General features: G+C 45.6%; 2 protein-coding genes across 2 annotated transcripts in view; one reads left to right on the top strand and one right to left on the bottom strand.

Moving 5' to 3' along the window:
• LOC134676908 (3-hydroxy-3-methylglutaryl-coenzyme A reductase) overlaps positions 1-4,468 on the top strand; it is a 34,514-nt gene extending 30,046 nt beyond the window's left edge. Inside the window, exon 2 of the mRNA XM_063535290.1 lies at positions 1,004-4,468. Coding sequence (XP_063391360.1) covers positions 1,034-3,571 — 2,538 coding nt within the window. The 5' untranslated portion in view covers positions 1,004-1,033 and the 3' untranslated portion in view covers positions 3,572-4,468. The remainder of the gene's footprint in view (positions 1-1,003) is intronic.
• A 2,282-nt stretch (positions 4,469-6,750) lies between these two features.
• Positions 6,751-25,119, bottom strand: part of LOC134676790 (paired amphipathic helix protein Sin3a) — a 70,762-nt gene continuing 52,393 nt past the window's right edge. Inside the window, exons 24-30 of the mRNA XM_063535172.1 lie at positions 24,794-24,940; positions 22,785-22,959; positions 20,523-20,704; positions 18,186-18,326; positions 12,114-12,218; positions 10,925-11,184; positions 6,751-10,065 (exon numbers count right to left, since the gene is read on the bottom strand). Coding sequence (XP_063391242.1) covers positions 9,933-10,065; positions 10,925-11,184; positions 12,114-12,218; positions 18,186-18,326; positions 20,523-20,704; positions 22,785-22,959; positions 24,794-24,940 — 1,143 coding nt within the window. The 3' untranslated portion in view covers positions 6,751-9,932. The remainder of the gene's footprint in view (positions 10,066-10,924; positions 11,185-12,113; positions 12,219-18,185; positions 18,327-20,522; positions 20,705-22,784; positions 22,960-24,793; positions 24,941-25,119) is intronic.

Here is a 25,119-nt window from a genome sequence, read left to right on the forward strand (position 1 = left end):
AAATTTTATCAAAATATTAGAGTGTTTCCGAGATCCCCTAAATATATAAATAAGTATACATGAATTGCTCGTTTAAAGGTATAAGATATAATCCGTATTATACGCGATATAATCCGTCTAAATAGTTTTATTTCATGAAAAACTATCGCAATAACCGTAGACAATACCCTCCTGACCTTTTCTTTTGATAAAGGTGAAATTAACAGCCAAACCAAAATCAAATTAAATATCATATATTATCAGGTCAGGTCAGATACATACCTTACAAACGAACATACATACAATAATAAAAATCTTTAATACATTTTTTTTTCTATTAAGTAGAGATAGGGATTGAAACCTACTCTAAGGCGATTCCACCAGAGATGTTTTTAATTCACAAATGAAATCTTATTACGAAATTAAAGCTCATTTGTCATACTCATTTAATTTTCTTGTCGGTGAAACCACAAAGAAAATAGAACAGTATCTGTCTATGAGCGGTTGTGCATTTAACTGAAAAACTCTCGTGTGTCTTTCTCAGCACCTTCACTGTATTTCAATTTCAATAAGCCTTTATTTAACCTTTTGAACGCCACAGACGGCAATTGACGTCAAGGCAAAATCGTGACAACGACGCCAAAGGGCATTTCACGTCGATCGTTATTTGATGAAATCTACTGAAAAACACGCCACTTTTAGGTTGGCATTATTTATGCATAAAACTAAATTTTACCCCCGTGGCGTCAGTGGCGCGGCAAATGGATGCGCCGTTTGGCGTTCAAAAGGTTAACAATCTTATAAACTAGTTTTACAAAATATAATATAAACATCTTATTTCCCTCTTACTTAAAAATATAAAAAAAACTATTACAATATCTCCGCTACCAGACATCGGAGTCAAGATTGTCTTGCTTTCCAGCATAGGCCAAGTACCTACCTCCAAAGTTCGCGATCATGGGCTTTCCTTATAATTTCCTTTGCTTATAATCTTATAATTCACGTTGACTATTTTCTTTTCCAGACATAAGCTGTTCAGCAGCTCTCAGCAAAAATGAAGCTCTGGGGCGCCCACGGAGAGTTCTGCGCTCGCCACCAATGGGAGGTGATCGTCGCCACCCTGGCCTTACTGGCCTGCGCGGCCAGCGTCGAGAGGCATGGCCCTGGGGCCAGGAGCGAGCGCTGCGCCGGCTGGGCCCGCGCCTGCCCCGGCCTAGAAGCAGAATACCAAGCGGCAGACGCCGTTATCATGACCTTCGTGCGATGCGCAGCCTTACTATACGCCTATTATCAGATCTCCAATCTACACACCATAGCTTCTAAGTACCTACTCATCATAGCCGGCGTGTTTTCTACGTTCGCCAGCTTTATTTTCACTTCGGCGCTTGCTAGCATGTTTTTTAGCGAACTAGCCGGTATAAAAGACGCGCCATTCCTGTTCCTGCTAGTCGCAGATGTCGCTAGGGGCGCGAGGATGGCTAAAGCCGGCTGGTGTGCCGGTGAGGACCAGGGAAAAAGAGTGGGGAAAGCATTATCGCTGCTAGGACCGACTGCTACTCTAGACACTTTGCTAGCGACTCTTCTAGTTGGAGTTGGGGCGTTATCAGGCGTTCCAAGATTAGAACATATGTGCACCTTCGCCTGTTTAGCTTTGCTAGTTGACTATCTGGTGTTCGTGACCTTCTACCCTGCCTGCTTATCCTTAGTCGCTGATTTCGCGGCCAGCCGCGGCACAATTTCATCGGATGGAGATTTCTCAGAAACTGATTTAAAACCTAACCCTGTAGTCCAGAAAGTTAAAATGATCATGGCCGCTGGGTTGCTCTGCGTGCATTTAACTAGCCGTTGGACCCTCACAGCTAATAACGGGAATATGGAAGGACCTTTAAACGAAAACTCCACTCCGATCTCTCAGGACAACGTGTTGCTACACTCTTACGTCAAATGGTTCTCAGTGAGTGCCGATTACATAGTTATAGCGACACTGCTCTGCGCTCTGATCATTAAGTTCATATTCTTTGAAGAGCAGAGAAGTTGGATTATTGATATGAACGATATGGTAGTGAAGGAACTTGTAGCAAAAGAGGAAACGCAGAAAACTAACAAGAAACCGATGTTCTCCGTCGGCGATGACGCTATGGCTGAGGCGTCCACGCAAACCGATAATATAATTAGCGCAGAAGAATCTGAATGGCCTACGTTATCCCCTAGTTCTTCAGCAAATAAACTTAACGCCAAAAAGCGACCGATGGCAGAATGCCTAGAAATTTACAGATCTGAAGGCGCGTGCACGTCTCTCAGCGACGAAGAGGTAGTCATGCTGGTCGAACAATCACATATTCCTTTGCACAGACTTGAAGCAGTTCTTGGAGATCCTTTAAGAGGCGTGAGACTGCGTCGTAGAGTCGTTGGAAGTCGGTTCCAAACTGACGCAGCTATAAAACAACTGCCATATCTGAATTACGATTACAGCAAAGTCCTGAACGCTTGCTGCGAAAATGTGATAGGATTTGTGGGTGTGCCAGTTGGTTACGCTGGGCCTTTGGTAGTCGATGGAAAACCTTATATGATTCCGATGGCGACTACGGAAGGGGCTTTAGTCGCTTCGACCAACAGAGGCGCGAAAGCCATAGGAGCTAGAGGAGTCACAAGCGTGGTCGAAGATGTTGGGATGACCAGAGCGCCTGCTGTGAGATTCCCGAATGTCGTCCGGGCTCACGAATGTAGGCAATGGATCGACAATAAAGAAAACTATGCATTGGTCAAAGAAGCTTTTGATTCTACCTCTCGTTTTGCAAGACTCCAAGAAGTCCATATAGGAGTCGACGGTGCCACGCTCTACTTAAGATTCAGAGCGACCACAGGAGACGCTATGGGAATGAACATGGTCTCAAAAGGCGCTGAAAACGCTTTAAAAGTGCTTAAATCTTTCTTCACTGACATGGAAGTTATCAGCTTATCTGGAAACTATTGTTCTGATAAAAAAGCTGCGGCTATCAACTGGGTTAAAGGCAGAGGGAAACGCGTTGTATGCGAAACTACTATATCTGCTGAGAATTTAAGGACGATATTCAAAACTGACGCTAGAACTCTTTCTAGATGTAACAAGATCAAGAATCTATCTGGGTCCGCTTTGGCTGGGTCCATAGGAGGTAATAACGCTCACGCAGCCAACATGGTGACAGCCATATTTATCGCCACTGGGCAAGATCCAGCGCAGAATGTAACAAGCAGCCAATGTTCTACAAGCATGGAAGTATGTGGGGAGAATAGCGATGACTTGTACGTAACGTGTACTATGCCTTGTCTGGAAGTTGGCACAGTAGGGGGAGGCACAGTATTGACAGGACAGGGCGCTTGCCTTGAAATTCTAGGCGTCAAAGGGGCTGGGATAGTCCCTGCCGAGAATTCTGCAAGACTTGCATCTTTGATTTGCGCTACTGTTTTGGCAGGCGAACTAAGCCTTATGGCAGCTCTTGTGAACTCCGATCTGGTCAAGTCTCATATGAGGCACAATCGGTCCACTCTCAACGTCCAAACCATCACAAACGAAGTCACCATGTCGAACAACCTTAGAGTGCCGCGGTTATAACATGCATGTTACTTAGTTGTAAGCATTGAGAAATATAAGTAAAGAAAGAGTGGCCACTCCATACATCAGTTTTATCAAAACGCGCGTTATTTTATTTAATTTATTTGACGACTGGTCTGGCCTAGTGGGTAGTGACCCTGCCTGCGAAGCCGATGGTCCTGGGTTCGAATCCCAGTAAGGGCATTTATTTGTATGATGATACAGATATTTGTTCCTGAGTCATGGGTATTTTCTATGTATTTACGTATTTGTATATTATATATATATCGTTGTCTGAGTACCCACAACACAAGCCTTCTTGAGCTTACTGTGGGACTTAGTCAATCTGTGTAAGAATGTCCTATAATATTTATTTATTTATTTCGTAGTGGACATCTAGCGTCAAGTAGCGGAATTTATCAGTACTGCTAGTTGACGATAGATGTCGTGACGAACGAGAACTCTAATGCTAAACAATTTTCAGCTAATATTATTACCGGAACTCTATTTTCAACCCCTTCTGCTTATAATGTTAGTTGTAAATTGTTTTAGCAGTACATTTTAAGTCAGTAGCGACACTTGTGACATCTAGTGTCGAGTAGCGGTACTGAACTACTTGACGCTAGATGTCGACTACGAAATAACCCGCGCAAGAAAACTGATGCATGGAGTTACCACTCTCTCTTTACTTCTATTTCTCTATGGTTGTAAGGCAATTTTACTCGAATTATCGGCGGATATTTTTGTACGTTTTTTAAGTGTATTCTTAAGTATTAATATTAATATTCATTATTTTAAATTAATTTGTGACGCTGGTTGGCTTCCATATTGTATTTTCAGCGTGTGTAGCTTTATGACACTGCCGTGAATCTTCGACATGTTTGTTATGTTTGATTATTACATGATTATGACATTGAATTGACAGACTTTGTATATTTCCTTGTAGTTAAGTCATTCGAAATTATATTTTACAGTACATATTTTTTTATTTTACCGCCCTATGGCCATATGTACTGTAAAACGTTAAACAGTACACGTGCGAAAAGGTAATTCGCTACTCTTGTCGATTTAATACACTCTCTTCGGTTGTGGTTCAATTTATCGCTACTCGTTGCGAATTTCCTACTTTTCGCACTTGTATTGTAATCATTACAGACGAGCGAGTTACAAGTGAGCAGAAAATGAAACGCTGGTTCGTACTACGTTAATTTCGTCAAGTAGCGAGTATTTTAGTTACTAAACGTGTCTGAACACCAAAAATTTAGTGGAGTAGATTAGTAAGAGAGGTGGGACGAAGCTCACTCGCCAGAAAAAAATGAATAAAATGGATCCACTGGACAAATTACTTGACTAATCTACTCGACTAAATTGTTGGTGTTCAGACACGTTACTCGCCACTCTACTAAATTGCTAACGTAGTCCGAACTAGACTTGGTGATTAATAGGTGTCGTTGCGCTTTATTTTTAACAAGCTTTTATTAGGTCGACCTGTATGTAACTATGTAATGGAATCTAAGGTAACTAATTTAACCATCTTCCAAGGATCGTAGCGTCATGAAAATTGGCAGCTGTATGTAGTTCTGATGACAATACAATAATATGCTACTGTCGAATTGATCTGATGATGGAGACAGGAGGTGGCCATAGGAACTCTCGACCTGTATGTAACTATGGAATCTAAGGTAACTAATTTAACCATCTTCCAAGGATCGTAGCGTCATGAAAATTGGCAGCTGTATGTAGCTCTGATGACAATACAATAATATGGTACTGTCGAACTGATCTGATGATGGAGACAGGAGGTGGCCATAGGAACTCTGTGATGAAACAACGCAACCTAATTGTGTTAGGGGTTTTTAGAATTGTCTCGATGAGTATTAGTTGTCTGTCGTAAGAAAAGTACAGTCAGCGATAAAAGCTTGTACCAAAAATTAAATTTTTGCCAATAACTTATTTGTCTTTAACACTTGTCTCTGACATAAGTACCTTTTGAACGCTGATACTTGTTTACATATCTAGTATAACTAATACTTCTTACAAATATATTCAGTATTTCCGCTCGATGGCAACAATACGTTACCTATCTAGTCTAGATAAGATCTGGTAGTTTCTTAAAGAACTGACGTCACGTTTTAATAATGGAACATGGATTTACCCGTAGCACAGAATAAATAATGGTACTAGGTACAGAAGGTCCACTCTAACAAACGCCTCTATCACCACAGAATAAATAATAGTCCTAGGTACAGAAGGTTCACTCTAACAAAACGCTTCTATTACGACAGATATGAACGCTAGGTGGCGCAAGCGCGAGCAGGCGTCCGTTCAGTTGCAGAGCGCGGCAACTATAGTCGCACCAAACAAAGTCTGCAGCGGATTTGATAGCCTACGCAGTGTAAGTGTTATGTATACGTCATAATTTCATAGAAGTTTGACGTTTAAAATGACACTTGCACTGCGTGGGCTATCTAAATCGCTGCAGACTTTTTACGGTCTAACTTTAGTACTACGACCACAAATAATGACTTCAATTTAGCAATCCTAGATAGCCGAAAGGGATAGTGCCATATATTAGAAAGGGACAGCATGGTTCGTCCCTGAATTGCTGTCAAACTTCGGTTTCTTTAGGAAGTGTCATTTATGTACGGTAGTACTATTATTTATTCCGTGACGCATGGTACAGTCATCAGCAATAGTATCTTACACAACTAGGGCCGCAAAAATATATGACGCGCTCTTATTGCGCTCCAAATAAGAACGTGTCACATATTTTTGCGGCCCTAGTTGTGTAAGATACTATTGCTGATGACTGTACCTTAGTACCTACAGTTCGTTTTTTTTAGCAGTAGAAAGAACTTGCAAGAAGGTAAGCGATCTTGACATGTCTTTTAATTGAAAAACGCTTTTTAAAAATCAAAAACTATTACTTATGAAAGCAAAAGAATATAAATGATCGTATTAGATTCATAATTGTTACATATTTGCCTAAACTTATTTTTAAAATGTGTTTTTCAATTAAAAGACACATCAAGATTGTTTACCTTATTTCTAATGCTAAAAAAAAACGAACTATAGTACACTATTATTTATTCTGTGACTTGGTCAACTCAACTCTAGATACTTTCTAGGTATGCTTAGCTAGAACTTTGGCTCGTCGCTAATTAAAGGGTTCAGCTTCTAATTCAATAAAAACACAAGTATATTATAAATATAATAATATTTATTTCTCTTGACAAGTCATTTTTTCTTTACAAATTAACAAGATTGGTTCTTCAACAACACTAACGCTCACTCTGCTATATACACTGACACACTGTACTTCATAGAGATCCGGCGGCAAGCGGAAATGACGTCACACTTCCGGTCGCCGCCATCTTACACTACGCCTCGCCACTAAAACGCGGTTCGGCGAAAAAAAAAACAGTAAAAATGAGATTACCCCTTTAAAAATGCATTGGCTAAAACCGGCCCAAAATAATTTTAATTTGACGCGTGTACGTTTTAAGATACCCTGTGCCCTGTTTGGACCGACTTTAATACCAGTAGTTTAATTTTTAAGAGCGAGAATATCGTTTGTGATTAAAACTATAAAGGCCCATTTACATGGTGCGAGTTTCTCGCACGTTTTGGGGCGAGAAATCGTATGACATTATCGTATGCAATAATCGTCAGGCGATTATCGAATAAAAATGTTTACACTCATACGAGAAATAAAAACTCGCCTACGATTATGTCATGCGATACTCGAATGGCGATTATCGCCAGGCGAAATAGTTTACATGGGGAGCTGCGTTCTAGGGAGATATTTGCATACGATTTCTCGACTCGTCTAAACTGGTTCTCGTATGACATTTTTTCACGTACGTGCGAGTATCGCACGAATCGGTGCGAACCGATTTTCGTACGAGTTTTACCTGTCAACTTACGTGATTAGTTACTAATCTTTTCACTATACTGTCAATATTCTTAGTAAATATTTCTTGTTTCTTTCATTATTTTGAATTTTAATATATTTTAAGTTGCATTTACGAGTATTTTAATATTGGCTCTTGGCTGAAGTAACGTGACGTTGCTTTTAAGAAAAAATAGTTTGCCGGGAAACGACAACATTACTCTGAGGGGTGAATACATAATTACATAATGTAGTTCATACAAAAGAACTTTTACCTACTCCATAGTAGGTTGTCATAAATTTCAAAGAGTCATAATTCGTCAATGTTTTCTATGGAACAAGCAGATTTGTTTTCCGCGATTTCGGGGTTGGCTCCACACTCCACAGTAAAAGCTGTTCAGTATGACCTACATAATTCACCCCCCAGAGTACATTGGTCAAACATCACAAAATACACTAGGTATGAAAAGAAAAATATTGTTGTGCGTTTTGGCTATTAATAAAACATTTTAAATGTCCCAAAAACGCATAAAATTGGGACACCAACAAATATGAACTCGAAAATCTCGAAATGCGATTCTCGCATTAAAATTTTGTTTACACGGAGACATCCAATCAGCAAAGGCGAGGCGATTATCGCTCCTTCTAGTACCATATCGTACGTTTAGTTTACATAATACTATATTTTTCCTCGTGCTACGATAATCGAGCGTTCGAGGCGAGAAAATCGCACCATGTAAATGGGCCTTAATACTTGGGCCATACTGAAAGTTTCTGATTCTGATATATGTAGAAGACTTATTTTTTCTATGTGGCCAGTCCAGGAATTTTCAGTGTGCCCTAAAGTATCTGAAATCTGGACGTTCAAACCGGAGGTTAAACTTAGGTCGACCCAGATAAGTTTGCAACAATTTTGATAGCACAGTTCGCAGTGCGTCATTTTAAACGTCAAACTTCTATGAAATTATGACGTATAAATAACGCACTGCGTATTCTATCAAAATGGTTGCAGCCTTTTCTTGGTCGAACTCTGGATTTCTTGTTTATAAAGGCCAGTCCAGACGGGATGATCAAATCGATCGATCACAATTTAATTACCAATTTTAGATTTATGGCGAGATTTGAGCGCTCGAAATAAAGTAAAAATGCCGCCAAACGCGCATATTACCGTCGAAAATTGGCATTATTACGACATCTTCATTTGATCGGTCAAAATCTTAAAATTGAATCAAATGGGACCGGCGACCCAATTTTATACGTCCACACCACCTGATTTGATCAGGCAATTTAATCAGATAGGGCGAAATTGTACCGTCCGGACTGGCTTTAACAGTGGACTTATTTACATAGGCGTAAAGTTCTGTTGTAGTGACTTGTGCTTTCAATATTATGCTGAAGGCAATAGCCGCTATATAAATACATAATTGACTTTGAACAGATATTATCTATATTACAATTTATATACATTTGTGACAGAGGCGCTACTGAATCTAACATTTATTTGACATTGAGAATATAAAATAAAAGGAAACTGCATACAAAAAGTATATTGATGGATTCAAATTAAAAAAAAACATTTCAAAAGCGCTTAGCATTAACATGTCCCGCGTATTCGGATAATATTATTTAAAAAGTGCTTTATTATCACATCGAAATCACAATAAGTAGATTAGATCTCGAATAAGCGGAACTTTCTTATTATTTAGCTTCTTGCTAGGCAAGAATCATTTTAATTATTTGCGTATTTACATAAACAATATTCTCACTCCGTCTTAAAATTAATGAGTTTTGAACAAACACCCTTCAATAGACTGTAGAAATTTGAGTTAGAATTTCAGTTGGCCGGGAAAAGATACAGATGTGGTGCATAATAATTTTCCATCGTATTTTCACGGAAACGCACGAACGTGTGCTATTTCAGTCAGTCTCGGTACTAAAAGTACTGACGTTGAGTGAAGTAGCATGAAAAACACGAACATTTCCGAGAAAATACGATGGAAAATAATTATGCACTACATCTTGTAGAAATCTGCGATATATAACGCGGTATTCGACTTTCTGGTTTGTAAAACATCTATTAGGATTTTTATTAATTAATATTTGTATTGAAAACGTATTTATATCAATTTATACGTTTGAAATTGTCATCCTGCCGTAATGCTATAGAAGGGTAAATTTAGTCGATTGGCAACAAAAACTCACTGTTATTTTTTGAAAATCTTTTTATTTTAATACTGAACTGTTATAAAGATTCAAATTTAACAACGCGTACTTATGTACCATTTTTAAGCAAATACGAATGCTTTTACGATGAAAATTCACCATTTTCATCACGACTCGGTCTTACATGAAACGTAGTTTTCTGGGACGCATCACGCGCATGCTATATCAAATGTTATACCATACAAGTTTGAAATACAGTAAGTTTTGGTCGTCAACCGTACATACTGTAGTTGTAACAGTGGGGGAAGGGTAGGTTTAAAAGTGTGATCATCGGTGCGGGTTGGACTGAAGCCACGTCTTGAACTTGGCTCGTCGTGCGGCGTGCAGGCGCGCGTGCGAGGCGCGAGCGGCCGCTAGCGCCCCCGCCCGGTAGAGGTGGTGCGGCCGCGACGCCACCAGTCTGAAAGAGACAAAGATAGGTTAGGAGAGTGTTGATATTGGATGTTGTGAGGTGTTTGGAGGGATGTCAGAACATTAAATGCAGCCATTAGTTATATCATGGTGGTCAAACGGTAATTTGTTTCATCATATTGAAGTAGAAAAGTGCCTTTTTGATTCGTAATATTGTAACTGTAAGAATAAAACTTCTGCTGACGAATGTCGTGGAAGTTTACGAATAAAACATATATTATTGTGCACTTTTATGACCAGAAAGTTAAGAACTATATTATAATTGTACTGTGAATAAATCATTTTTATTTGTAAGGAGAAATGTAACAAAAATCGATCAAAAATATGGCTATATAGATCGGTGGAGATAAAGCATTATTCAAAAACGCGTAGTAACATGCAGGCCTGAATTAACAATGAATTGTTTGTTTTTATTTATCATTTTGATTCATGTATTTATAAGAAAAGCAGATCATTGACTTGAATTAAATCAAACCCGTAAAATTTTATAAATCCAGGGGTTAGTTCTTACTAGGGACTATTTAGTAAGTTTGTATATTCGAGCGATAAAGAGACAGTTTTTCGTCGATCGTGGCAAGGCAAGAACGTTCACAGTTCCATTTTCCCTCAGGGCTACATTATCCCGAGTCGCTACATCTCGCGGCGTTATTCACGAATCCTCCTCCCGAGTCGTACACTCATGTCAGAGTGGTCGCGGTTATGGGTCGTCCTTTTCCATGTTTATTGCGGTCGTTGCGATACTCCTCCATCTCAATATTCACGAATAAGACGAGCTTTTTGCCAAGTCAGTACAGAGTAAGAGCGAGGCATCTAAATAAAATAATGGTCTAACAATAAAGATTCGTTACCTGATGCCGCTGCTGAGCGTGCACTCGCTCCTATCAATAATCCTGTGGGGTTTCCTCTTCCCCCGCACGCCGCCCACCGGGCCGGAGTCCCCCGGCGCCACGTTGTGGCCGGAGCCGCCGCAGCGGGCGGCGTTGCGCGCGAGGAACACGGGCTTGTTGGGCGCGGGGCGGGCGAGGTCGGGGCGCGCGTAGCGCTCCGTGTACAGCGACCAGGCGGCCAGGCGCGACACCGGCGACCCGTTCGGCGCTGAAGGCCGCGACTGGAACATACATTTATTTTTAGTAAGTCACCCCCGAAGACGAGACGTCCTCCAGACCGAGCATAGTAGCGCTACCCCTCTGCCACAAATATAGTAATTTTGGCAGCATCGGATATATGAAATAATTGCTCTAAGCTCCGTCTAGAGGATTCCTAATCTATGTTCACCCTTTAAAAGACAAATCAGCCATTTTAACTTTGATATTTAAAAAAAAAATCGAGTTCTATTTTGCAATTACGCTTAGTACAAAACCGCTACGGCTAAAAAAGGGGTAATCCAGCTCGCAGCGCTCCTACTAAACCTATTTAATTAGAGTGGTATTCCACCTATCCAATATCTTTGTTCAATGTCTATTCATCATCATAATTTAAGAGCATGACTCTTGTCGGTGGAGTATCACCAATTTTCACGGTCCTCGGCCAGGTTTTTTAAGTCCCTTTAAGATGGGGTCGAAAAATGCTCGAGTGGAGACCACGGACTAGCAAACGCAGCGTAGGACGTCCACCCACAAGATAGACAGACGACCTTGTTAAGACCGCCGGAAGATGCTAGATGCGGGTCGCTTCTAACCGGTACGAATGGAGGTCCAAGGTGGAGGTCTATGTTCAGCAGTGGACGTCTTATGGCTGAGATGATGATGAAGACACGACACCTGCTTTTAGTTGTTGTGTATAGCTTGCACGTGGTTTTCCTCTTCCTCTCCTAACTTCGATCTTGCCTTTTAATATAGTTGTCTATTGCGTCTCACATTTTGTTTTAATGAAAAAGTAAGACGCAATGACTTTGGACAAGTGGAATACCACCTTTAACCAATTACGGACTAATTGAAAAATAAACACTATGTTATAATTCCAAGAAATAAAAATCAATTATTTTGGACTCAAAATAACCAATTTAATAAAACACGTATTTCAATTAATGATTTTTACCTGATTGGTAGGTGACAGCCGCGAAGAATCGTTGTGCGGGGAAGCGCGACCCTCTCCGCCACTCTCTAGCAATTCAAAGGAAACGCGGCACTCGTCACCACCATACTGAAAACAAAACAACATTACATTAATATAAAGGTGTATGACCGCTATATTAATCAGTAGCGATTTCAAATTATACCTACGTACATACATATACACGGTGTAACATGAGGAAACCGAATAATTTTAACAGCGTATTCCTGATTATACTGCGCAACTTTTACTATGGGACCAACCACGAAACCGCGAAAAAAATCGCTATAGATGCTTGAAAATACCCTCGGATCGGAGGGTATTTTCAAACATATATAGCATTAGCAACCCGCTTCGGCTTCGCACATGATAACAAATGAGACTCAAACCTTCCTCGAGAATAGCTCTATTGATAGGTGAAAACCGCATGAAAATCCGTTTAGTAGTTTTTGAGTTTATCGTGAACATACAAACAAACAAACAGACAGACGCGGCGGGGGACTTTGTTTTATAAGGTGTAGTGATCATTGACATAGATATCTAGGGACTGATCTTACGGGCAATAATAATGAGGCCTGACAGGGGCCAGTACAGCGGTGTGACACCGCTACAACGCGATTGGTTGATGAGTTCGCATCACGCGCGCTATTGGTTGCAACTAGTTGCGTTAGACTGCACGATTGGCTCGAATTCGTGAGTAACACCACAGAATAAATAATAGTACTAGGTACAGAAGACTCACTCTCTAACAAAACGCGTCTGTTACGATCAGGACAGATATGGCCGCTAGGTGGCGACAGCGCCGCGCGCGGCTTATAGCTAGCCACTTTAAGGGGCTACCCCACGCCAATGACCTTCGATCTGAATTCCTTAGTTTTCAAATGTTTTTTGGAGCTTATTATATTAACAGCAACGGCTTTATGCAATATAGTATCCCATATATACGTCAAAGTTCATTGTCTTCGAGATATTTGGCATCAAAGTTGAACAATTTTAGGCTAAAAAACTGGTTTTCTTGCCATAACTTTTGTGTTAATTAGTTTAAAACTAAAACCTTGGACACGTTTTTCGGGACGTCAAAGACGAACCCAAATATGTAGATATCGTACATGAAAGATTCTACACTGCAAACTAGATACGAAAAAAGTGTTTTTTTAGACAATGTTTAAAAAATTCATAAAAAAATAAGTAATCATTTTTTTCAAAATCCGGTGGATAAAACCGGAGATAAAAGATTGAAAAACCGATAGCCATTTGTATTATAATTCTATCTGTAGTGCAAAAAAAGGAGATACGATTCAAAACATGTCAAAAATCGATGAAAACCTCAGGTAGCCCCTTAAGCTACCTGTGGTAAAGCGACGAAATCGCGGAGTGAGCCACGCCTGGTACCACCGCTGAACGCAGTACTATTTTAGTTGCCCGTATCGGCCGTCCTTAGATATTATAATAGCATGGCGGTATCAATGGTTGTGATGTACATGTGGCCTCACCAGCTTGATGAGGAAGGCGGTATGATCCTTGTGCAGGAAGCGCTGCGCCCTCCGCACGTAAGATAGGGCGCCGCGCATGCCGCCGCGCGCCGCCAGCTCCGCCGCGCGCAGCGACCACGGCTCCGACACGCAGCGTTGTGTAGTAATGTAGACGTGGACTCACCAGCTTGATGAGGAAGGCGGTATGATCCTTGTGCAGGAAGCGCTGCGCCCTCCGCACGTAAGATAGGGCGCCGCGCATGCCGCCGCGCGCCGCCAGCTCCGCCGCGCGCAGCGACCACGGCTCCGACACGCAGCGTTGTGTAGTAATGTAGACGTGGACTCACCAGCTTGATGAGGAAGGCGGTATGATCCTTGTGCAGGAAGCGCTGCGCCCTCCGCACGTAAGATAGGGCGCCGCGCATGCCGCCGCGCGCCGCCAGCTCCGCCGCGCGCAGCGACCACGGCTCCGACACGCAGCGTTGTGTAGTAATGTAGACGTGGACTCACCAGCTTGATGAGGAAGGCGGTATGATCCTTGTGCAGGAAGCGCTGCGCCCTCCGCACGTAAGATAGGGCGCCGCGCATGCCGCCGCGCGCCGCCAGCTCCGCCGCGCGCAGCGACCACGGCTCCGACACGCAGCGTTGTGTAGTAATGTAGACGTGGACTCACCAGCTTGATGAGGAAGGCGGTATGATCCTTGTGCAGGAAGCGCTGCGCCCTCCGCACGTAAGATAGGGCGCCGCGCATGCCGCCGCGCGCCGCCAGCTCCGCCGCGCGCAGCGACCACGGCTCCGACACGCAGCGTTGTGTAGTAATGTAGACGTGGACTCACCAGCTTGATGAGGAAGGCGGTATGATCCTTGTGCAGGAAGCGCTGCGCCCTCCGCACGTAAGATAGGGCGCCGCGCATGCCGCCGCGCGCCGCCAGCTCCGCCGCGCGCAGCGACCACGGCTCCGACACGCAGCGTTGTGTAGTAATGTAGACGTGGACTCACCAGCTTGATGAGGAAGGCGGTATGATCCTTGTGCAGGAAGCGCTGCGCCCTCCGCACGTAAGATAGGGCGCCGCGCATGCCGCCGCGCGCCGCCAGCTCCGCCGCGCGCAGCGACCACGGCTCCGACACGCAGCGTTGTGTAGTAATGTAGACGTGGACTCACCAGCTTGATGAGGAAGGCGGTATGATCCTTGTGCAGGAAGCGCTGCGCCCTCCGCACGTAAGATAGGGCGCCGCGCATGCCGCCGCGCGCCGCCAGCTCCGCCGCGCGCAGCGACCACGGCTCCGACACGCAGCGTTGTGTAGTAATGTAGACGTGGACTCACCAGCTTGATGAGGAAGGCGGTATGATCCTTGTGCAGGAAGCGCTGCGCCCTCCGCACGTAAGATAGGGCGCCGCGCATGCCGCCGCGCGCCGCCAGCTCCGCCGCGCGCAGCGACCACGGCTCCGACACGCAGCGTTGTGTAGTAATGTAGACGTGGACTCACCAGCTTGATGAGGAAGGCGGTATGATCCTTGTGCAGGAAGCGCTGCGCCCTCCGCACGTAAGATAGGGCGCCGCGCATGCCGCCGCGCGCCGCCAGCTCCGCCGCGCGCAGCGACCACGGCTCCGACACGCAGCGTTGTGTAGTAATGTAGACGTGGACTCACCAGCTTGATGAGGAAGGCGGTATGATCCTTGTGCAGGAAGCGCTGCGCCCTCCGCACGTAAGATAGGGCGCCGCGCATGCCGCCGCGCGCCGCCAGCTCCGCCGCGCGCAGCGACCACGGCTCCGACACGCAGCGTTGTGTAGTAATGTAGACGTGGACTCACCAGCTTGATGAGGAAGGCGGTATGATCCTTGTGCAGGAAGCGCTGCGCCCTCCGCACGTAAGATAGGGCGCCGCGCATGCCGCCGCGCGCCGCCAGCTCCGCCGCGCGCAGCGACCACGGCTCCGACACGCAGCGTTGTGTAGTAATGTAGACGTGGACTCACCAGCTTGATGAGGAAGGCGGTATGATCCTTGTGCAGGAAGCGCTGCGCCCTCCGCACGTAAGATAGGGCGCCGCGCATGCCGCCGCGCGCCGCCAGCTCCGCCGCGCGCAGCGACCACGGCTCCGACACGCAGCGTTGTGTAGTAATGTAGACGTGGACTCACCAGCTTGATGAGGAAGGCGGTATGATCCTTGTGCAGGAAGCGCTGCGCCCTCCGCACGTAAGATAGGGCGCCGCGCATGCCGCCGCGCGCCGCCAGCTCCGCCGCGCGCAGCGACCACGGCTCCGACACGCAGCGTTGTGTAGTAATGTAGACGTGGACTCACCAGCTTGATGAGGAAGGCGGTATGATCCTTGTGCAGGAAGCGCTGCGCCCTCCGCACGTAAGATAGGGCGCCGCGCATGCCGCCGCGCGCCGCCAGCTCCGCCGCGCGCAGCGACCACGGCTCCGACACGCAGCGTTGTGTAGTAATGTAGACGTGGACTCACCAGCTTGATGAGGAAGGCGGTATGATCCTTGTGCAGGAAGCGCTGCGCCCTCCGCACGTAAGATAGGGCGCCGCGCATGCCGCCGCGCGCCGCCAGCTCCGCCGCGCGCAGCGACCACGGCTCCGACACGCAGCGTTGTGTAGTAATGTAGACGTGGACTCACCAGCTTGATGAGGAAGGCGGTATGATCCTTGTGCAGGAAGCGCTGCGCCCTCCGCACGTAAGATAGGGCGCCGCGCATGCCGCCGCGCGCCGCCAGCTCCGCCGCGCGCAGCGACCACGGCTCCGACACGCAGCGTTGTGTAGTAATGTAGACGTGGACTCACCAGCTTGATGAGGAAGGCGGTATGATCCTTGTGCAGGAAGCGCTGCGCCCTCCGCACGTAAGATAGGGCGCCGCGCATGCCGCCGCGCGCCGCCAGCTCCGCCGCGCGCAGCGACCACGGCTCCGACACGCAGCGTTGTGTAGTAATGTAGACGTGGACTCACCAGCTTGATGAGGAAGGCGGTATGATCCTTGTGCAGGAAGCGCTGCGCCCTCCGCACGTAAGATAGGGCGCCGCGCATGCCGCCGCGCGCCGCCAGCTCCGCCGCGCGCAGCGACCACGGCTCCGACACGCAGCGTTGTGTAGTAATGTAGACGTGGACTCACCAGCTTGATGAGGAAGGCGGTATGATCCTTGTGCAGGAAGCGCTGCGCCCTCCGCACGTAAGATAGGGCGCCGCGCATGCCGCCGCGCGCCGCCAGCTCCGCCGCGCGCAGCGACCACGGCTCCGACACGCAGCGTTGTGTAGTAATGTAGACGTGGACTCACCAGCTTGATGAGGAAGGCGGTATGATCCTTGTGCAGGAAGCGCTGCGCCCTCCGCACGTAAGATAGGGCGCCGCGCATGCCGCCGCGCGCCGCCAGCTCCGCCGCGCGCAGCGACCACGGCTCCGACACGCAGCGTTGTGTAGTAATGTAGACGTGGACTCACCAGCTTGATGAGGAAGGCGGTATGATCCTTGTGCAGGAAGCGCTGCGCCCTCCGCACGTAAGATAGGGCGCCGCGCATGCCGCCGCGCGCCGCCAGCTCCGCCGCGCGCAGCGACCACGGCTCCGACACGCAGCGTTGTGTAGTAATGTAGACGTGGACTCACCAGCTTGATGAGGAAGGCGGTATGATCCTTGTGCAGGAAGCGCTGCGCCCTCCGCACGTAAGATAGGGCGCCGCGCATGCCGCCGCGCGCCGCCAGCTCCGCCGCGCGCAGCGACCACGGCTCCGACACGCAGCGTTGTGTAGTAATGTAGACGTGGACTCACCAGCTTGATGAGGAAGGCGGTATGATCCTTGTGCAGGAAGCGCTGCGCCCTCCGCACGTAAGATAGGGCGCCGCGCATGCCGCCGCGCGCCGCCAGCTCCGCCGCGCGCAGCGACCACGGCTCCGACACGCAGCGTTGTGTAGTAATGTAGACGTGGACTCACCAGCTTGATGAGGAAGGCGGTATGATCCTTGTGCAGGAAGCGCTGCGCCCTCCGCACGTAAGATAGGGCGCCGCGCATGCCGCCGCGCGCCGCCAGCTCCGCCGCGCGCAGCGACCACGGCTCCGACACGCAGCGTTGTGTAGTAATGTAGACGTGGACTCACCAGCTTGATGAGGAAGGCGGTATGATCCTTGTGCAGGAAGCGCTGCGCCCTCCGCACGTAAGATAGGGCGCCGCGCATGCCGCCGCGCGCCGCCAGCTCCGCCGCGCGCAGCGACCACGGCTCCGACACGCAGCGTTGTGTAGTAATGTAGACGTGGACTCACCAGCTTGATGAGGAAGGCGGTATGATCCTTGTGCAGGAAGCGCTGCGCCCTCCGCACGTAAGATAGGGCGCCGCGCATGCCGCCGCGCGCCGCCAGCTCCGCCGCGCGCAGCGACCACGGCTCCGACACGCAGCGTTGTGTAGTAATGTAGACGTGGACTCACCAGCTTGATGAGGAAGGCGGTATGATCCTTGTGCAGGAAGCGCTGCGCCCTCCGCACGTAAGATAGGGCGCCGCGCATGCCGCCGCGCGCCGCCAGCTCCGCCGCGCGCAGCGACCACGGCTCCGACACGCAGCGTTGTGTAGTAATGTAGACGTGGACTCACCAGCTTGATGAGGAAGGCGGTATGATCCTTGTGCAGGAAGCGCTGCGCCCTCCGCACGTAAGATAGGGCGCCGCGCATGCCGCCGCGCGCCGCCAGCTCCGCCGCGCGCAGCGACCACGGCTCCGACACGCAGCGTTGCAGCTACATTAAAAAAAACATTCATTTAATTAAACTACATTGACAATTTATACTGAAATAATAATTACATTTACAAATGTAATGCATAATAATTTTCCATCGTTTTTTTTCCACGTAAACGTACGAACGTGTCTAATTCAGTCATTTTCAAATAGTGAATAAAATCAGGCGTTACATTGCGGAAATCCATATTAATTAAAACCAAAGTATTACTTTGCTAATCGACGAATAGTTAACGTGCTAGTCAATCAGTGCTAACCCGTTTTACTTACTTGCGTATTTCTACATGTAAGCATGCATGCATAAATGTATACATTACATGGTGGGAGGGTGGGAACATTAATTACATGCACGCAAGTAAGTATAACAGATTAGCACTGATTGACTACCACGTTATCTTTTCACGGATTAGCAAAGTAATATTTTGGTTTTAATCAGTCAGACTCAGTATAAAAAGTACTGAGGTTAACTGTATTAGCATGACAAATACGAACATTTTCGAGAAAATACGATGGAAAATAATTATGCACTACGTCTGTACATGGTTGGATTTGTAGACGTCAGTAGGAAGGCAGCATGCGTGTATCACCACAGGGATTCTGTTGTTGCACATCGCATGTGTTTCATCATTGTCTCATAATAATAACGACTAATGTTTCTAATTCGTTTTTAATTAATTTATAATCGCTTTTATGCAGCCTAGTGTCACCTGTGAGTGAAGTTATACTACGTATTGTAGTTGTTTCAAACACTTTTTCATCTCTCCTGTTCGGAAAGTTCACCTTTCATAGGCTGATAAACGGGTGGAAAATTTCATTTCCCACCCTAGGGTGGAAAGTAATATTTTTTTTTATGTTACTTCGAGCAATGGCTAACAGCCATATATGCCATGCCATATATGCCATGCCATATTATTCAGTTAAAAGCTCTCATTAGCTTCCGCATGACTGAAATTGGCGTCGTTTACATTTTCAAGTGATTCGAGTGACTTATAGTTATGTGGTTTACCCAGGTATCTGTTAATAATTTGTTCTAAAGAAATATACTTACCAATAATAAACCTACACTACATTTCTCGTGTTTGACTTTCCTCATAGTCGAAATGAAAAGTAGAGTGTTTAACTCGGGTAAAAGTAACCATCTCACTCTCGAACTATTGGCGCTCTCTCTTCGTTCGAGCGCCAAAATATCTCGGGTGAAATGGTTCACTTTCCACCCTTGGTTAACAATCTACTATTTACCGACTTTTATTTAAGTTCACCTGTGTGTAATCATACAATGACTTCAAATCTAAGAAAATAAACTTAGACCTGTGGGTCTAATTAAAAACTTTAGATTGACCCATTATTTGATTGAGCTGGAACGTCACACATATGGATGACAACGCAATACTATGTACCATCGAGCTGATCTGATGATGGAGACTGAATGAAATAAAGTCAGGTTGTCTAGCCGCTAGTTACAGTAGGGCGGGTATTCCGTACCTGTCGCACGGCGTTCCACACCAGCTTGTCGAGCGTGTAGGCGGGGTAGGCGTGTATGCCGAACATCTCGCGGGCGGCGTCCTCGTACGCCGTGGCCTCGGTGTTGTCTAGCCGCTAGTTACAGTAGGGCGGGTATTCCGTACCTGTCGCACGGCGTTCCACACCAGCTTGTCGAGCGTGTAGGCGGGGTAGGCGTGTATGCCGAACATCTCGCGGGCGGCGGCCTCGTACGCCGTGGCCTCGGTGTTGTCTAGCCGATAGTTACAGTAGGGCGGGTATTCCGTACCTGTCGCACGGCGTTCCACACGAGCTTGTCGAGCGTGTAGGCGGGGTAGGCGTGTATGCCGAACATCTCACGGGCGGCGGCCTCGTACGCCGTGGCCTCGGTGTTGTCTAGCCGATAGTTACAGTAGGGCGGGTATTCCGTACCTGTCGCACGGCGTTCCACACGAGCTTGTCGAGCGTGTAGGCGGGGTAGGCGTATATGCCGAACATCTCACGGGCGGCGGCCTCGTACGCCGTGGCCTCGGTGTTGTCTAGCCGATAGTTACAGTAGGGCGGGTATTCCGTACCTGTCGCACGGCGTTCCACACGAGCTTGTCGAGCGTGTAGGCGGGGTAGGCGTGTATGCCGAACATCTCACGGGCGGCGGCCTCGTACGCCGTGGCCTCGGTGTTGTCTAGCCGATAGTTACAGTAGGGCGGGTATTCCGTACCTGTCGCACGGCGTTCCACACGAGCTTGTCGAGCGTGTAGGCGGGGTAGGCGTGTATGCCGAACATCTCGCGGGCGGCGTCCTCGTACGCCGTGGCCTCGGTGTTGCCGTCGAGGACGCCGCGGACTAATTCTAGTAGCGCAGGATAGTAGTCTGCGGGGGATGACGCGTCCGCTGGGAGATCTGGAAACGTTATATTGAGATTATAATGTAATCTGGCCTGTATTCATTTTAACCCACGCCCTATCACCAGTACTAATGTATTTATTTTTTGAAATAAAAAACGATTGATTTATAGGTATAATTCTAAAATAACCTCTAATTTAATCGCAATATCGTTATGTCATGGCGTTTTTACGAAATAGGGTGCGAGTACTCAGTCATAAGACTTTTGACAACTTAGTGTCGGCAAAGAGAAGAGTGTATAGAGGCTTATTGTCATAGTAAATTTTGAATTTTGTAGTCACAGTAAGGTTCTCTTTTCTGAATAGTTTATGTTGGCATAACATAATGTACAAACGCAACAAAGCTATATAAAATAAACGTCTAGACATGTTACTAATTTCGTCTAAATCCTCGTATTCTGTATTTTTTATTTAAAATCTAAATCCTCGTATTCTGTATTTTTTATTTAAAATCGTATTTTTGTTGGAGACTCAGGTGCACCATTCGTGTATCAACCACAGTGAATCTGTCAGTGCCCCCCGCACGTGTATCATCATTGTCTCATATCATAATACAGTAGAATCCGCTTATAATGACATCAAAGGGAAGTGACAAACACGTCATACTAAGCGGATGTCATATAAAACATAGTTCTACAGCTTATTATTTTTGTTATGTTTTCCAAATTAATCTCAAATTCCTTTGTGAGAAATAAGTTTTATTAAACTTGTAACAAATATCAACTTGTCACTGATGATCAAAACTAAAATACCTTACGCCACGAACGCATCAAACGTCCTCGCAGGGAAAGACGTGGTGACGGCCACGAAAACCAGCATAAGTGTCAGTATGACCGGACATAATTTCATGAAAATGGGATTTTTCGGTCATAGTAAGCGATTTGTCACTATAAGCGAAGTCATCTTATCCGAATTTGTAAGAATTTTATATGAAAACCAAACTTCGCACAGTAATTACGTCATAGTAAGCGGTTGGTCAGTATAAGCGGAGTCATAATAAACGGATTCTACTGTATTCTTATTTATGACTAAATAATTATTTGTGGAATGTGGCCTTAGTCTGTAAGGAACTGCCACCAATTAATTGTACTACGGTGCAAATTTGCCAATAAACGTCACTTGCACCATCTCACTAACCTGGGGTTAACCGGTTAAACCTCGAGTTACCATGGTTACCAGTACAATTTGACACTGGGTTAACGGTTTAACAGGTTAACCCCGGGTTAGTGGGTCGGTGCAAGTGGCGCTTAGTCACGATAATCGGTAATAAAGATATTCGCAAACGGTTTCTCGGATAATTCCGCTACTCGATGCTAGATGTTGACTACGAAAATAATAGCCTCTTACCGCCCATACGCCAAACCTTGCTAAGTTAAATGAAACTTTGATTAAGCCAACATAAAGTTCAAATTAGAATGGAACAGGAGACCTTTTTATAGGTCTCTGGGCGGCAAGAGGATAGTCTTTTTGGTACTAAAACTGACTTGGAGCATTTAGTAACTGGAGGCGTCATGGCCGTCATGTTCTGTACGAAACAGTCTGCCGATTTTTTGGACGTCATGGGACGTCAAATGTACATGATTTCTTTTTCTACATGATTTGTACGTAACGTACCATGCCATTCCATACAGAAATTTGCAAAGTTTTTCGGCAGAGGGGTAAGCTCTCACAGGCGACTCCAGTTATTAAATGCTCTAAGAAAACTGAGGTATGGAGTGAGGATCTACGTATTTTATTATCTATGGCGATACTGAATGTTGATGAAGTGATAATAATTGAGAAAGGTATGTTGAGATGGTTCAGACATGTGGAAATAATGAGTGACAAAGAGAGTGTATAAGGGAGAAGTGGGAGTTGGAATGGGTAGACCTCGGCGGCCTTTCTCTGATCAGATCGGAGAAATCCTGAAGAAAGGCCAGGTGAAGAGCACTCTAAACCGGCGAGCGTGTATGAGGAATGTTATGAAAGTGAAGGAAGCGAAAGAGGTATGTCAGGATCGTGGCAAGTGGAAATCCGTGGTCTCTGCCTACCCCTCCGGGAAGGCGTGATTATATGTATGAATGTATGGTGATACTGACTGTTGGGCTTGAGCCGCAGGGCGGCGGCGACGCTGGGGCGGCGGTGCGCGCGCTCGCGGGCCTCGCGCTCCGCCAGCTGCAGCGCGCCGCGGCGCAGCGCGCCCAGCCGCTGGCACAGGATGCCGTGCAGCCGCAGGAAGATGTACCACGACATCGTGCACACGAACCGAGCCTCCTACGACACACACATCAATAGGGGATATTACTGCGATGTTCTGCCGACAGAGTGCAGCACTAGCGCCTCTAGTAAATTTATTGAGTAACTTATACATACTGTGCCCTAAACTGTTTTTTGACAAGTTTTCATACATAATAAAATATGACAATGATGCATCAAGATAGTTTGTTAACAATGGCCTACTGGTAAACGCGAAAATCGAAATTTAGTTATCTACCCCTTTATCGCTCGAATATGCAAGAGTGATAGAGAAGCAGAAACCGAACTTTCGATTGTCATGTTTCACGGTAAGCCATGTAGTTGACCTAGTGACGCATGATGTTTGTTTACTGTATGTGCTAGTTGTGCCACCTACGCACAGCTTTGCCTAATATTCCCTATTAAATATAGGTATAGTTTCAGAAACTAAAAGTGAGAAAACTAACCATAGAAGATATTACACCATGTTTTTATCGTAATAATAGCCGGGTCCACACAGAGCGAGCATACGCGCGAGGCAATTTCCACGCGCACAAAACGGCCAGTGTAGCCGGCAATGCGGCCGAAATTGCCTCGCGCGTATGCTCGCTCAGTGTTGACCCGGCTAATAATCTTATATTCTACCTGAAGACCACGGAACGCTTGACGCTAACACCGACCGTCATACATTTGTTTTGATCTTTTCGATGCCGGATGCCATATACCATTGGCATCGCATGTCCAACGCCAAAGACAGATTAATCCGTCATACACCACAAAGCAACAAACTACGTGCATATGCATAAAGTTCAATTTCAGTTTTGACACTTTGGTTACGTGGCGTCAAAGTTTTGACACGGCGTCGAAAAGGTTAACCAATATGTGACCGTTTACGATGCTTACCTCGGTCGGCTTGCAATATCTGATATGGGCTAGATTTTCAAAAATCGAAATAATACTCGATAAAAAATCTCGTTTCGCCTAACAGAATTCACAAGCGCAACGAAGCTATGTTAAATAAACATTATAATTTCGTAAAATCCTCGTATTCTGTACAATAGGGTATTTTCCTACTAGTCAAATCAGTTACTTTTTTAGAACTGTCAAAACGATTTGCTAATATGGAATTTATATGAAACATTACATCGTGACGTCACGGTCAACTCACCTACTTTTTGTATTTCTATCCGATTTATTAAATACAACTTGTGCTGAAAAATAACTCCTATCTGTGTTTTTGTAATAATTATCTGGTGCTTTATTTCATACATGGTGTAAAATAATTTATTTTAAATACAGTGTAATACCCTATTGATTATAAATCATATTTTTGTTGGAGACTCAGGTGCACATTCATTCGTGTATCAACCACAGTGACTCTGTCAGTGCCCCCCGCACGCACGTGTGTCATCATTGTCTCATATCACATTAATATCTATACTGCAAAACGTAATTCAAGACCAAACAAAGTAAGACGATGTTGCCACTGCAATAATTTGTTTGTAAAATAGTAAATTCCTTTTGCTAAATAATCACGCTAAGATAATTTATTTATTAGTAATTTTACTCCTGCAATTTAAATAAGTACTTTTATTTACTTATTTTTACATAAATACAAGACGCGCTAGTAAAAAAGTGGCAACATTTCTTACTTTTTTTGGTCTTTAATTACGTTTTGCAGTTTAGAAGACCGAGTTTTGCTCGGAAAACATATAAAAACTAAGAATTGCGCGTTTTCCCAGAGATAAGACCTAGCTAGATCGATTATTCACCCCAATATAGCAAATTTAAGCGTTTTTCAATTGACAGACGCCAAGATGGCGTTTTTTTTTTCTAATGCTAAGAAACGAACTATAGCAGGTCAATGGCTCACGTTAGGCGGATGGTCCCTAAAGTCCTCCTCGTCCTTGACCTCTAGTTTGTCGGTGCGCGGCTCGTGGTTGTTGTTCTTGGGTTTGTTCTCCTTGTCGTTCTTGTGGTGGCGCGACGACTTGTCCGACGCGTTGTCGGACTCTGACGACTGTCAAACATAACAACATTGTGACAAAAACAATTCGGATTACAGTATTTTCCATGGAACAGTAATATCACTAAACAATAGGGAGTATTACTGCAATGTTCTGCCGCCAGAGTGCAGCACTAATTTGTTTAGTAAACGATAGAGTAACTTATACATACTAGGCCTTAAACAGTTTTTTG

This window comes from Cydia fagiglandana, chromosome 25 (genome assembly GCF_963556715.1).
Source record: "Cydia fagiglandana chromosome 25, ilCydFagi1.1, whole genome shotgun sequence".
Taxonomy (NCBI): Eukaryota; Metazoa; Arthropoda; class Insecta; order Lepidoptera; family Tortricidae; genus Cydia; species Cydia fagiglandana.